Here is a 12,784-nt window from a genome sequence, read left to right on the forward strand (position 1 = left end):
GTCTGTCCTCGAAGTTGCCGCTGTCATTTCTTGTTACAGTCCTTCTAATTACCTAAGCTTATGATTGTATGAGATCAGTACTGTACTAGTTTGCTTTATATCCAAATGTGGGGTTAAGCTTTCTATGTTGGATTGTTAATTGCACTATATATGTTTTTTTTTTTTCTTATTTAAGGCTATCATTTCCTTAGTCACAAATTTAATTTGCAGCCAGCTTCGTGGTAATTCTGAATGAAGACGTGAGAAGGGGAAAAGAGAACTAGAAATACATTCAAAAAGGTGCCGAGAAAGGTGTTTTTGAATCGGCACTTGGGAGAACTAAAGAATTAAGTGTTTTTGAATCAAAGTACCAACCATAACCCTGTTGCTTGTAAATCTGGTTGACTGCTGAACCATGCCTTCGCTTCAGCTGTTGCAATTAACAGAGCATGGTCGGAGTTTTGTTGCATCAAGGAGGTATGATCCATCTCCATTAACATTTTTAAGTATTGAGCGTGTTTGGAGTTTCAAATCATTGGCCTCTGTGGTTCTATTATGTATGAAACTTAATAAACTGAACTTGAATATTAGTTTTTTATATGCTCTTCTTCAATGTATGTAAATAGTAGTTAATATTAGATATAGACGAAGTTTTTTGGTATCGGAATTTCGGATTCAAGTTTTAAAGTAATGTCAATATACATTTTTGCATCAAATTTTTAATTTTATATATGGTTGTTTCATATTAAAAAGAAAAATGCATATATAAGTTGTTTCACTACCTAAGCTTGGCAAAGAGGCCATAATCCATACCAAAAAAAAGTGCTAAGAAGGGTTTTAGGGCATGTTTCATCCAATAGATCTACAGTTTGTAGACCTCTTTAATGAAGAATGGAATACCAGGCTAATCCATATGTATCGTGAGGGGTGTTTAAGATGTTTGCATGGCTAGCCTAATTTTGTCAAATAATCCTGAATTCAGAAACCAGTCTCTGTGACTGTGAGATAGGATGTAACATGGTCTGCTGATAGATGACTTTTTGTAGCCCTTCACCAGCTTAATTGTGCTTCATTGGATATGAAGTATTCAAGTATTCAACATATGATATTATAAGTAATAAGCTGAAGGCGCTCGAAATGAAGGTATTTGGCATTGGGAATTCTAGATGCATATTCGATTGATCTTCTGTTAAGTTGTGCATTTTACAATTTTATCTCTTTTTCAATTCCATTCCAGTGTAGACTAAAATTTGTTAGGGTAGACAGTGCTTCCTTTGTCCATGCATAAACAGTCTATCCAAGCCAAAATAAGGCAATATGTACAATAGGGATGGATTTGCTCACTGCATCATGACAAGAGAAAGGAACAAAAGAAAGAGCAAATCCATCCCTATTTGCTCACTACAATAGGGATGGATTTGCTCACTGCATCACGACAAGAGAAAGAGACAAACTTAATACTATCTGGACTATGGCATTGAGTTACCTTCAATTGCCTGCAGTTGGTTGAGGAGACATATTTGAAAAAGAGTGTTGCTTATAATTAGTAAAATGACAGTTCAATGCATTCAAAATATTGCTAATCAAATAGTCTGTTTGCTAGCTAGTATGGGCGGCCAAGTTTATTTTAGTCTTCTAACATGATATGATTATCTTCAACTTGTGCTCAATGTCTGTTCATCTGTTTGCAAGCTGACATGCAACTATGCAACTATGCTAATATTATTACTGCACAGGAAAACCTTGCTACTTGCTACTGGTATTGTAGTTGCTGGTGGGGCAGCTGCTTATGTTCAATCAAGATTAACCCATAAAAAGCACAATTCTTTTGGTCAATATAATGGGCTGAATGAAAATAAAGAGGCAGATAATGTCGTGGCGAATGATCTTAAGAAAAAGAAACCTCCACAAAAGAGAGGGGGATTGAAGTCTCTTCAAGTGCTTGCTGCAATTCTTTTATCTGAAATGGGCCAAGTGGGTGTGAGGGATCTTTTATCTTTGGTCGGAATAGTGGTAAGCTTCTAAGTTTTTTTATATTATCATGATCTTTAGGTTTTTACTTTCGATTTACTCTTTCTACTTTGTTGGTGTGTGTTAGGGTCTATTAATCTAAGTCCTGAGTATGCAAAACCTCCAATAATATTGTTGTCCCTATAGGATTTTATGTGGCGATTCCTTGTTAAAATCATATTTTTTATGCAGAGAAAATCTCACTAAGGTTGATCCTCATTAAAATATCATATTCAAATGTATGAATTATGAAAATTGATATCCAAAAGCAGGTTTTATCAAGTCTTTCTCACATGTGGTGTTCATATCATTAACATGATACCAGATATATGGGTCAATTTCTTCATAGTTTTATACCTAAATGCTCTCATAGAAGCATGCCTACGTGTACATGCACACCTCTCACACAACCTTTGTCCTTTCACAACCTAATACCATGCACCTGAACTCTTACACAAAGCCAGTTTGCGTACATGGAATGATGGAAGTAGAAAAACATTAAAAAGGTGCAAAGGAAGATTTCATGCATTTGTTGATCTTATAGGACAAAAGCTATGATGTTAGCTAAATCAAACAAGTCTTCAGTTTGTTGATGCTATGCAACACATAATTGGATCAATCTTCTAATAGCTGTATTAACTGAAGTTTAAATGCTTGCAGGTGTTGCGAACTGCATTGAGCAACAGACTTGCGAAAGTCCAAGGGTTTTTATTCCGTGCAGCTTTTCTTCGACGTGTTCCATTATTTTTCCGGCTGATTTCTGAGAATATTTTATTATGTTTCCTTGCCTCGACTATGCATTCAACTTCAAAGTACATAACAGGGACTTTAAGTCTTCGGTTCAGAAAAATATTGACAAAACGTATCCATTCCCATTATTTTGAGGTAGTTGTTTTTACTATAACTGATAAAAGTATTAGATCTTACTTATAGTTGGATTCTGTTTATACTTTCCCCTTGCTTTGCGTATGTGTTTAGTTTTTAAATGGCTATATTTCCTTGTACTAAATGGATACAGCAACCATTCTCTTTTTCATGTTTTAGTAAGTATTACGAGTTACCTGGGTTCTATACTATATGTGTTGCAAGTAAGATGATATCTTGGTAGTGTTTGTTTTCATTGGTGTTGTATCGATGTTGTAGGGAGAGTCCGAAAGAGTTGGCTGTCGTGGCGTTTATTGTGATCTGGGGACTAAGAGTCTTCATTGTTGTTTGGGGAGTTTTAATGGTCTCTCTAGAAAAGTCTAATGTTGTTGTTTAAAAAGGAATTAGTAGAAACTGAATTTTTTTCTCATCTAAGTGTCATATTCGTGCTTGCTGGGTTATTTTATATGTGGGTGCCATTAAGGTTTAGGGCTTAGGGTTTTAGGGTATCTGTAATCCACTTGAACATTGACAAACAAAACAACTACTAACTGCATACAATCTATGTAAGGACAATGCTAAACTACCTATTGACATTTAAGCCACGTAAGGTGGTAGTTCAAATGGCTTTTAAACCCCAATTGTACAGAAACAAAAAATAATGTGGCATTAAAATATTGCTCTAACACCTTTTAGCCTTGTCCGGTTTTTCGAATGCCACATTATTGGCACAATTTGGTTTAGTCTGGTAGGAGAGAATGCAGTTTATTCTGCATCATTCTATAAAGAACGAGACTTCTGAATGACTTCATTACTGTATGGACGTTCTTTCCATACAGGATGTTTGTTGTTGTAGGCATTGACTGATGTCTGTTCTAGTTGCTCTCTGAAGTAAACTAAAGTTGAACTGCGGTGTCTTAAGGAATTTTTGGTGCTTGTCATTGTAGTGTTCCCTATCTGGTTATCTTGATTCGAATCCTGAGGCGAAGTCAGGGTTTGTATTTGATTCTAAGGACGGATTATTTGTTGAGATAAAATTAGATTGTCAGATGCTTTAATGTACCTTGAAGTTGACATCGCCATATCCTGTAGTATTTTCTTAGGATTGTAATTTCCTTTAACATGCAAATTTTTAGCTTCTGTTTGATATGATCATACAAATGAAAGGAAATATGTACTCTTCACCAAGAAAATAGTGGTATCTGCTAACAAATTGACTTCCGGAATGTATTATATTGTTTACCTCGTCAAGTACTTCACATTATGCTAACTTTTTAATCATGTGTTCTAAATTCTACTTACTTTCAGAATATTGCATACTACAAAATGTCTCATGTTGATGGTCGGATAACTAATCCAGAACAGCGAATTGCAAGTGATGTACCAAGGTTCTGTTCGGAGTTGAGTGAAATCGTGCAAGATGATTTAACAGCTGTTACTGATGGTCTCCTTTACTCTTGGCGGCTGTGTTCCTATGCCAGTCCCAAATATATATTCTGGATACTGGTAATTTCTCCTTACTGATTGCACAATTATGTGAATCTTTAGAAGTATTAAAGAATTCATATGTGGCTGTGGTGATTGTATCATTCCTTTTCTTTAAGTTTGTTATGCGAACCAAATTTTGTTGACATAAGGGTACTATAAAGGGAACAAATATTCACAAAAGAGATAAGCAGCATAAAAATATAGAAAACTATAGAAATAAAAATGAAAAGCAGCAGGAGCTAGAAGCACAGAAACATCTGGAAGAGAATAAAGAGAGAAAGGAACAAGGAAAGAATCCTATGCTTCCCAGTCTAGCATTGAACAACTTATGAATTCTTTACTACTTTTAAAGAATGCTAACAGTCGTTGGCGTGCTTCAGATGGAAAGAAATAGAAAATTTTGAAGAGTATTAGAGGTGCAAGGTCAGAGGAACTTTGGGTTAGAGTGAAGCCCATGACACCTTTATGGGCTTCTGTTTCCGTGGAATTTAGAGATTACAGCACTTCGTAATCATGAACGACTGGAGGGCAGCTGTAGTCTAGGCTTAGTTTCTTTGGGGTCCTTATTTAGATCAGTTAACAGTTTGGCATTTCTTCCTTGCTGCTTGTGGTCCTTTTGTCCACTTCTATTGTGTCATTCTGTTGATGATCAATAAATTTGTGTCCTTTCAGAAAAGAATTAGGCGAACAAAATTTTACTCTCTCCCTAGAGTTCCTCGTCTCCACACCCAAATAGACTTTAGTATTTTAATTCTTTATATGAAAAGAACCCAATCAATAACTCATGTATACCCTTTGCGAAAACAACAATGCTTTTTAAAAAAACAGGAGAAAAGTCCCTCTTGGGTACTCCTAGTCTTGCTAACCCATTTATGTGATTGGAGCAACTCCACACTGCACAAAAACATGATTCCTGTTCTTTCCATTCAATTTTCACAAGACAAACCAGTGAGGAAAGCAAGAGTTTGGCTTTGTATGTAACATTTCACAGGGACTGGCCCTCCCATGAGCCACCAACTAGCCTAAATCCTTGACCTTTGAAGAACACTGCACCCTTACTATCCTTTTGATATTTGTATTAAATATGAATTTTGGTAGTTTGCCAGCTGAATCTATCATATTATCTTTCAGGCATATGTATTGGGAGCAGGGGGAATGATAAGAAACTTCTCTCCTCCTTTTGGGAAATTGATGTCCAAAGAACAACAATTGGAAGGGGAGTACCGGCAGCTCCATTCACGATTAAGAACCCATGCAGAAAGTGTGGCATTCTACGGTGGAGAAAGTAGAGAGGAATCTCATATTCAGAAGAAGTTTAACACACTTGTTGGGCATCTGCGTGTTGTCCTTCATGACCATTGGTGGTTTGGAATGATTCAAGACTTCTTGTTGAAATATCTTGGTGCCACAGTTGCTGTTATATTGATTATCGAGCCCTTTTTCTCGGGCAGTTTGAGGCCTGATACTTCAACTTTAGGCCGCGCAGAGATGTTAAGCAATTTGAGATATCATACGAGTGTCATCATTTCACTTTTCCAGTCTATGGGAACTCTCGCTTCAAGCTCGAGAAAGCTTAATCGTCTCAGGTGATTTTCCTAGTGTTTTTTGATACGGAGATATTTGAGTTATTAGTATTATTATAAATTGCGTACACAGATTTTTTGTATATGCGTATAATTGTTAAACCTGTGCCCAACTACTTTTGATATTTTTTTTTAATCTTTTTTTCTTTACAGTGGTTATGCTGATCGCATACATGAATTAATGGTCATATCAAGGGAGCTAAATGCTGTTGATAACAAATATTCAGGGAATAAAAATTGCTCTAGTGAGGCTGATTACATTGAATTTGCTGGGGTCAAGGTATCTATAAGTGTTCAACCCCTCTACCTGTTGGTTTTACCATATTGCTGATCCATTTGTTCTTAACGTGATGCTGTTTTCCAGGTTGTTACCCCCACGGGTAATGTTTTGGTGGATAAATTGTCACTTAGGGTTGAACCAGGATCTAATCTTTTGATTACAGGTAACCGATATTATATTAAGTTGATGTTGTTCTTGTTTTGTTCTGAAGATTCATGGTTCCCTGTGTTTCTTTTTGTATACTTCTTCTTTTTATTTGTCTTCTTTATAATTCGCTTGCCTCTGGGTTCAGGGTATCTGCTGATTATGACGTTGAACATTTTTACTTAAATCTGTGTTGATGAGTACACTGATCCTGTAATTACGACATTGAAGATTTAACTTATATTTTCGATGATGAGTACACTGTTCTGTAATATATTGAATTCTTCTGAAGGTCCAAATGGAAGTGGAAAGAGCTCGCTTTTCCGAGTTTTAGGAGGCCTCTGGCCCCTGGTGTCTGGCCATATTGTGAAACCTGGTGTTGGAACTGATCTCAACAAAGAAATTTTTTATGTCCCACAAAGACCCTACACTGCTGTTGGAACACTTCGAGACCAGTTGATTTATCCTCTTACTGCAGATCAAGAGGTCAAACCACTTACACGTGAAGAAATGGCAGAGCTATTGAGAAATGTGGGTTTCCCATTTTTCCTTTTATCCTGATCTTTTCTTTATGCATATGCCTGAATAGAAATTTGATGCTTCTTTCGAAATGTTATTTTGAACATATATGTGTTCTTTTTTGAAGGTTGATCTTCAGTATTTATTAGACCGTTATCCACCTGAGGAAGAGATTAATTGGGGTGATGAATTATCTCTTGGTGAGCAACAAAGATTGGGGATGGCTAGACTTTTCTATCATAAGCCTAAATTTGCAATTCTTGATGAATGCACAAGTGCTGTCACAACTGACATGGAGGAAAGATTTTGTGCTAAAGTTCGAGCAATGGGGACATCGTGCATTACTATCTCGCATCGTCCAGCACTAGTTGCATTTCATGATGTAGTGCTGTCCTTGGATGGTGAAGGCGGTTGGAGTGTTCATGAGAAAAGGTTTCAATGCAAGCTTTGCTTTCTTAAATCAATAATCTGTTAATACCTTTTATATTGAAAGTTGTGGACATTTGGTTATTACAATATTACTTTCACTTAATAATCCCAGGGATGATTCTCTAGTCCGTAATGAAGGTGGGAATAGTAGGTTGAAGCTTTCTGAAACGAACCGGCAGAATGATGCAATGACTGTTCAGCGAGCATTCGCTTTGACCAAGGTCTGAATACATATCTTCTTTTTTTTTTGATATAAAACATTTTCTTTTATATATATATATTTGTTTAACTTGGTAGTATGTTTATTCTAGGATTCCACAATCTCAAACTCAAAGTCCCAGTCATACATAGCTGATGTGGTAGCAGTTTCTCCCTCTGCTGAGCATAATGTTACTATTCCGTCTTTCCCACAGCTCCAAAGAGCTCCCAGAGCACTGCCACTGAGAGCAGCTGCCATGTTCAAAGTACTGGTGAGTCTTTATACTATTATTTCTACTGATGTTAGAGATGGATGCTATGTGATGTGGTGCCATCTAACATCATAGTGAAAAATGGTAGATTTTTCTTTTACCTACTATTCTGATAATTAAACTTGTGCTGCTCATATTGACATAGTTTCTGCAAAGGACTTCACATGTTTGTCAGTCTTTTTCACTTTAACTGGATTCTCTTTCATTTTCTGTGAACTAGTTGTTAGTTGAAATTGAATTTGTCTAGAACTTGGCTTGGAAGAATGTTAGACACATCTGGTGGCAAATCCTTGTATATGACTTGAATTTTTGGTTTGTGTGGAGAGAATTGGTGCTGAAGATACTCAATTAGGTTGAGATCTAAATCTGACATGTAAATATTTATTTGTTTTAATATCATATCATTATAATTCCTGAAAAATGTCAACTTGATTAAGGATGGACTCTACTATCAGTTACTGAAGTCATTGATTTTATAACCAGATTATGTTATAAATCATCTTACATTTAGATTTGAGTGGGATCGTGCAATATCATTGTCTGTCATTTCCCAAAAGTGATATCACTAGTTCACTACCCCTCTTCGTTTTCCTTGTCAATTTTCCTTCAAAACTTTCTGTTTCTGCCTCATTTCCGTGGAACACTTGCTGGAACCCACTCATTTTCTTTTAAGCTTATCTTTCTTATTTCTCTCTTTCTTTCCTCTTCAAACCCAGAATTTTTTTTCTAAAGCCTCGACAAATCTAAGATAGCTCACTATTTGGACTGGTTGCTGGGTGTTGAAGATTCTGCAAAATGTCCATTAAGCTATGCTTTCTGTTTAAAATTGGCAGGATCTGGTCGGAAGTTCTGTCTTTTCGTATTTCAGTAGCACTTGAGAAGAAAACCTTCTAAAACTTTGATGTATGGCAAACTATCTGATGTATCTGACACCATTTTTGTTATTCTTTCTCCGGGTTCGTAGTATCCATAATGGTTCTTTAATTGGCATTGTTTTTCTTTTGCCACGATATAGTGTTATTATTGTGTTTGTCATTGCAATTTCCTTTCTTCATCATCCACTTGATGGGACAGTGAGACACTATAGTCTCACCATCTTTATGATCCCTATTATATTGAATTCTGATCTAACTTGCTGTGCAGATTCCTACCGTTGTTGATAAACAAGGAGCACAACTGCTTGCAGTTGCTTTTCTTGTAGTATCGAGGACATGGATTTCTGATCGTATTGCTTCATTAAATGGTATTATCTCTTCCCTACCATATGCATATGATGATTTGAGACGTCATATTATTGATGTGGACAACCTTTGCAGGAACCACTGTGAAATTTGTTTTGGAACAAGATAAGGCATCCTTTATCCATCTAATTGGTGTTAGTGTACTTCAGAGTGCGGCATCTTCTTTCATTGCACCATCTCTAAGGTAAAGTATAGTTATTGAATACTCACGTTTAGGGTTTAGGAGTGACTTGCTAAAACAATTCCTTTAGCTTTTGGTAATGGGAAAAAGGCCAGGATTCTTTGGGGTTGTGGGGTGCTGGCAGTAGTTTGGGTGGTGTAGATGGAAAGAGATAAGGAAGAGAGAGTCAAATTCTGGGCATCTTTATGGGCTTCTACTTCTAAGGACTTGAGGACTGTAATCTTTCTTCCATTATTCTTCATTAGAAAGCAGCTGTAGCATGAGTCCCTAATCATTATTTTGATGAGTTGCTAATCCTCTAGTCCTAGCTGCACTCTTTAGTTTCTTAAAGCGGACTCCTTGTATTTTGCTCTTTAGTTTCTTAAAGTTGTCTCTCTGTTTTTTTTTTAAAGACTCACATTTTTGTTTCCATCCCTTTTGTTTCCATTCCTACTGTTATGTTGATTATCTTTTCGTTTACAGGCACTTAAAATCTAGGCTGGCTCTTGGGTGGAGGATTCGTTTGACTCAACATTTACTTAAAAACTACTTGAGAAATAATGCATTCTATAAGGTAGCTATACCAGAGTATTTACTCTTTTTTCCTCTTTCTTTCATTTGGGATCTGTATCGTTATCTACTCATTTAATTATGTAATCCTTTTTTGTAAGGGAATTTTGTTAAACTCATGGTTGAAAGTTATGTTGCATCTTTGGGAGGGTTAAGTTCTCGGCATTCTATGGGCCCTCTATTGTGAGGGAATTTAAAGATTATACTCTTTCATTTTTATGTTAGATTGGGAAGCTATGTGGTCTAGGGTTATTTGCCTAGGCTGTTTCTGCTATTCCAAAGAAGAAACAAAAAGCTATCTTACATTTATAACATTTTGTTGCATGCTTGTTTATTTAGTCAGAAGTAAAGTTCTGAAAGAAAAGGTCTGAGTTCTCCTTTCTTTAGTAGATGACTTCCCATATATGGTGACAAATTCATGTCAATTTACTGTAGGTATTCAACATGTCAAGCAATAACATAGACGCAGATCAGAGAATTACACAGGACCTTGAAAAGTTAACCTCTGACTTGTCGGGATTAGTTACTGGATTGGTAAAGCCATCTGTGGACATTCTATGGTAAAATATTTGGTCTAATTTAGCATAAATATGTATACAGATTAGCTTTTCCTGACGTACTTTATCTGAGGTTTTGAAATTATTCAAATTAATGGTTTGTTATTTTGTTAGATTGAAACGTTAAACAATTTTACCTTGTATTATTAATCTTATGCACTGTTATCATACAAGGTTCACCTGGAGAATGAAGCTATTGACTGGTCAGAGAGGAGTAACTATATTGTACGCGTATATGTTACTGGGTCTTGGTTTGCTCAGGGCTGCTACCCCTGAATTCGGTGATTTAACAAGTCGACAACAACAACTTGAAGGAACCTTTAGGTATTGTTAATTTAATATCTGATTTATCTATTGTTGATATAATGCAAATGACTGATTTTTGACATATTGTGTACACTAGGTTTATGCATGAAAGACTGCGTGCTCATGCTGAATCTGTTGCTTTCTTTGGGGGCGGTTATAGAGAGAAAGCTGTAAGCTTCTTATTAATCATTATGTCTTTGTATGAGCCATCTTATTTATATTTATTTTTGTATTTTTTTCTTATATATCTTGATATTGATCATGTTACTGGTCTAAGTTATAGTGTGAAAGACATACAGTCTGGAACAGAAAACATCAATGTAGATATACAGTGGAAAAATAAAACTTCTAAGTGCAGCCACCATTGACTCCCAGAGAGATAAGATGACCAAATATCCCACTTGCTGCCAGAAACCTTACACTTAACTTTCAATAGTTCTAAAAATATTTCGATTTCTTTTGATTTGTAAGATGCTCTTTGCTGTCATAACCATGCAACCCATGGTACTTTGGCTTTCCTGCAACTCTTTGCTGTTTTCAAAGTAACAGTATGTTGATATAACTCTGTTAACTTCACCTTTGTGAATGGTCTTCACCCACAAACTTAATGCTATTGCCAGTAAGGGACGTAGGGATTGGTATTTAATTATTACTACTAGATTCTTTACGTGAATTAATGCATTATGGCAGTTTTTGTTATTGTGGCCTTAAATCCAGATAATGAGATAGAGATGGGTTAATAATATGCTTCTAACTTTTCTTGTACGAGTTTAGAATTTTGGCTCTCTAATTTCATTTATGGAACAGATGGTTGAATCAAAGTTCACGGAGCTACTCCATCACTCCTCGTCTCTTTTGAAGAAGCAATGGTTATTTGGTATTCTAGATGATTTTATCACGAAACAACTCCCACATAATGTGACTTGGGGATTGAGCTTGCTATATGCCATCGAACACAAGGGAGACCGAGCACTAATATCTACTCAAGGTAAACTTATAGTTTATTAAAATGATGCGATTACCGTAACATTTCTACCTTGCAATTCACACTCATATCATTGCAGGTGAGCTGGCACATGCATTGCGTTTCTTGGCATCTGTGGTATCTCAAAGCTTTTTAGCTTTTGGTGACATTCTTGAATTGCATAGAAAATTTCTGGAACTTTCTGGCAGCATCAACAGGGTTTTTGAGCTTGAAGAGCTTCTAGACGCTGCACAGTCTGGTACATTTTTCTTTGTTACTTCTCAATCATGTCTGTTCCATTATTTTTAGTCCGATTTGTATCTTTACTGACTGTATAAGTGTCACTTTTAGGGAGACTTTGTTTCTTAGTTGTTTATTACTAGAGCTATCCAATTTCTTTATTATTGTATGGATGTACCAATATGAATTGCTATTTCATTGTGAGTTGTTTTATGTTTATATGGTTGTTAAACACAGTTGTTGGCTATTCTGGGGGTCCTGAAGCTGGTAACTTATCACCATCTGAGAGGGAAGGTGTTCCATCTGAAGATGCCATTAACTTTTCTGAAGTTGATATCATAACCCCATCACAGAAATTGTTGGCTAGGAAATTAACATGTGATATAGTACCTGGGAAAAGCTTGCTTGTTACTGGTTAGTATATTATTCTTTTTTTCCTTGTTATTTGTTTATCTTGCTAGAAAATTTTTACATTTGGAAAAATGCAAATCTTAAAGGTCCAAATGGGAGTGGAAAAAGTTCTGTGTTTAGAGTTCTTAGAGGTCTTTGGCCCATCATGAGTGGAAGAATCACACGGCCATCTCAAGATGTTAACGGAGTTAATAGAGGAGTTGGATCTGGTTGCGGAGTGTTTTATGTTCCTCAGCGACCTTACACATGCTTGGGAACACTCAGGGATCAAATTATATATCCTCTCTCTTTTGATGAGGCGGAGATGAGGGCATTAAAGTTGTATCAAGAAGGTTAGTTTCTTTTTATACTAGCATTGTTGAGCTTATTATTTTCTAGCCATTTAGACATTGATATTTGCCATGTCTTTGTTGAGCTATATAAGACTGCAGTCATTTATAAACCACCAAGGTGAAAGAGGAAACAAATCATAATCAGATGTTATTTTCTTTGTGAAATTATTCGTTTGATGACAATAAAAAGTAAAAATATTATCAACAGCTGCAACAAAAACACCATCTCTCTCTCTC

At 36.0% G+C, this 12,784-nt stretch overlaps 1 protein-coding gene across 1 annotated transcript in view; it reads left to right on the forward strand.

Annotated features, from left to right (window-relative positions):
• Nucleotides 1–278: 278 nt before the first annotated feature.
• Nucleotides 279–12,784, forward strand: part of LOC101290698 (ABC transporter D family member 1-like) — a 13,978-nt gene continuing 1,472 nt past the window's right edge. The window contains exons 1-21 of the mRNA XM_004288593.1: nt 279–456; nt 1,716–1,992; nt 2,650–2,874; nt 4,162–4,359; nt 5,473–5,927; nt 6,078–6,204; nt 6,289–6,367; nt 6,641–6,879; nt 6,995–7,299; nt 7,409–7,517; nt 7,608–7,766; nt 8,910–9,009; nt 9,083–9,191; nt 9,651–9,741; nt 10,173–10,297; nt 10,469–10,618; nt 10,698–10,770; nt 11,408–11,596; nt 11,637–11,853; nt 12,099–12,218; nt 12,302–12,547. Coding sequence (XP_004288641.1) covers nt 395–456; nt 1,716–1,992; nt 2,650–2,874; nt 4,162–4,359; nt 5,473–5,927; nt 6,078–6,204; nt 6,289–6,367; nt 6,641–6,879; nt 6,995–7,299; nt 7,409–7,517; nt 7,608–7,766; nt 8,910–9,009; nt 9,083–9,191; nt 9,651–9,741; nt 10,173–10,297; nt 10,469–10,618; nt 10,698–10,770; nt 11,408–11,596; nt 11,637–11,853; nt 12,099–12,218; nt 12,302–12,547 — 3,655 coding nt within the window. The 5' untranslated portion in view covers nt 279–394. The remainder of the gene's footprint in view (nt 457–1,715; nt 1,993–2,649; nt 2,875–4,161; nt 4,360–5,472; nt 5,928–6,077; nt 6,205–6,288; nt 6,368–6,640; nt 6,880–6,994; nt 7,300–7,408; nt 7,518–7,607; nt 7,767–8,909; nt 9,010–9,082; nt 9,192–9,650; nt 9,742–10,172; nt 10,298–10,468; nt 10,619–10,697; nt 10,771–11,407; nt 11,597–11,636; nt 11,854–12,098; nt 12,219–12,301; nt 12,548–12,784) is intronic.

This window comes from Fragaria vesca, linkage group LG1, assembly GCF_000184155.1.
Source record: "Fragaria vesca subsp. vesca linkage group LG1, FraVesHawaii_1.0, whole genome shotgun sequence".
Lineage (NCBI taxonomy): Eukaryota > Viridiplantae > Streptophyta > Magnoliopsida > Rosales > Rosaceae > Fragaria > Fragaria vesca.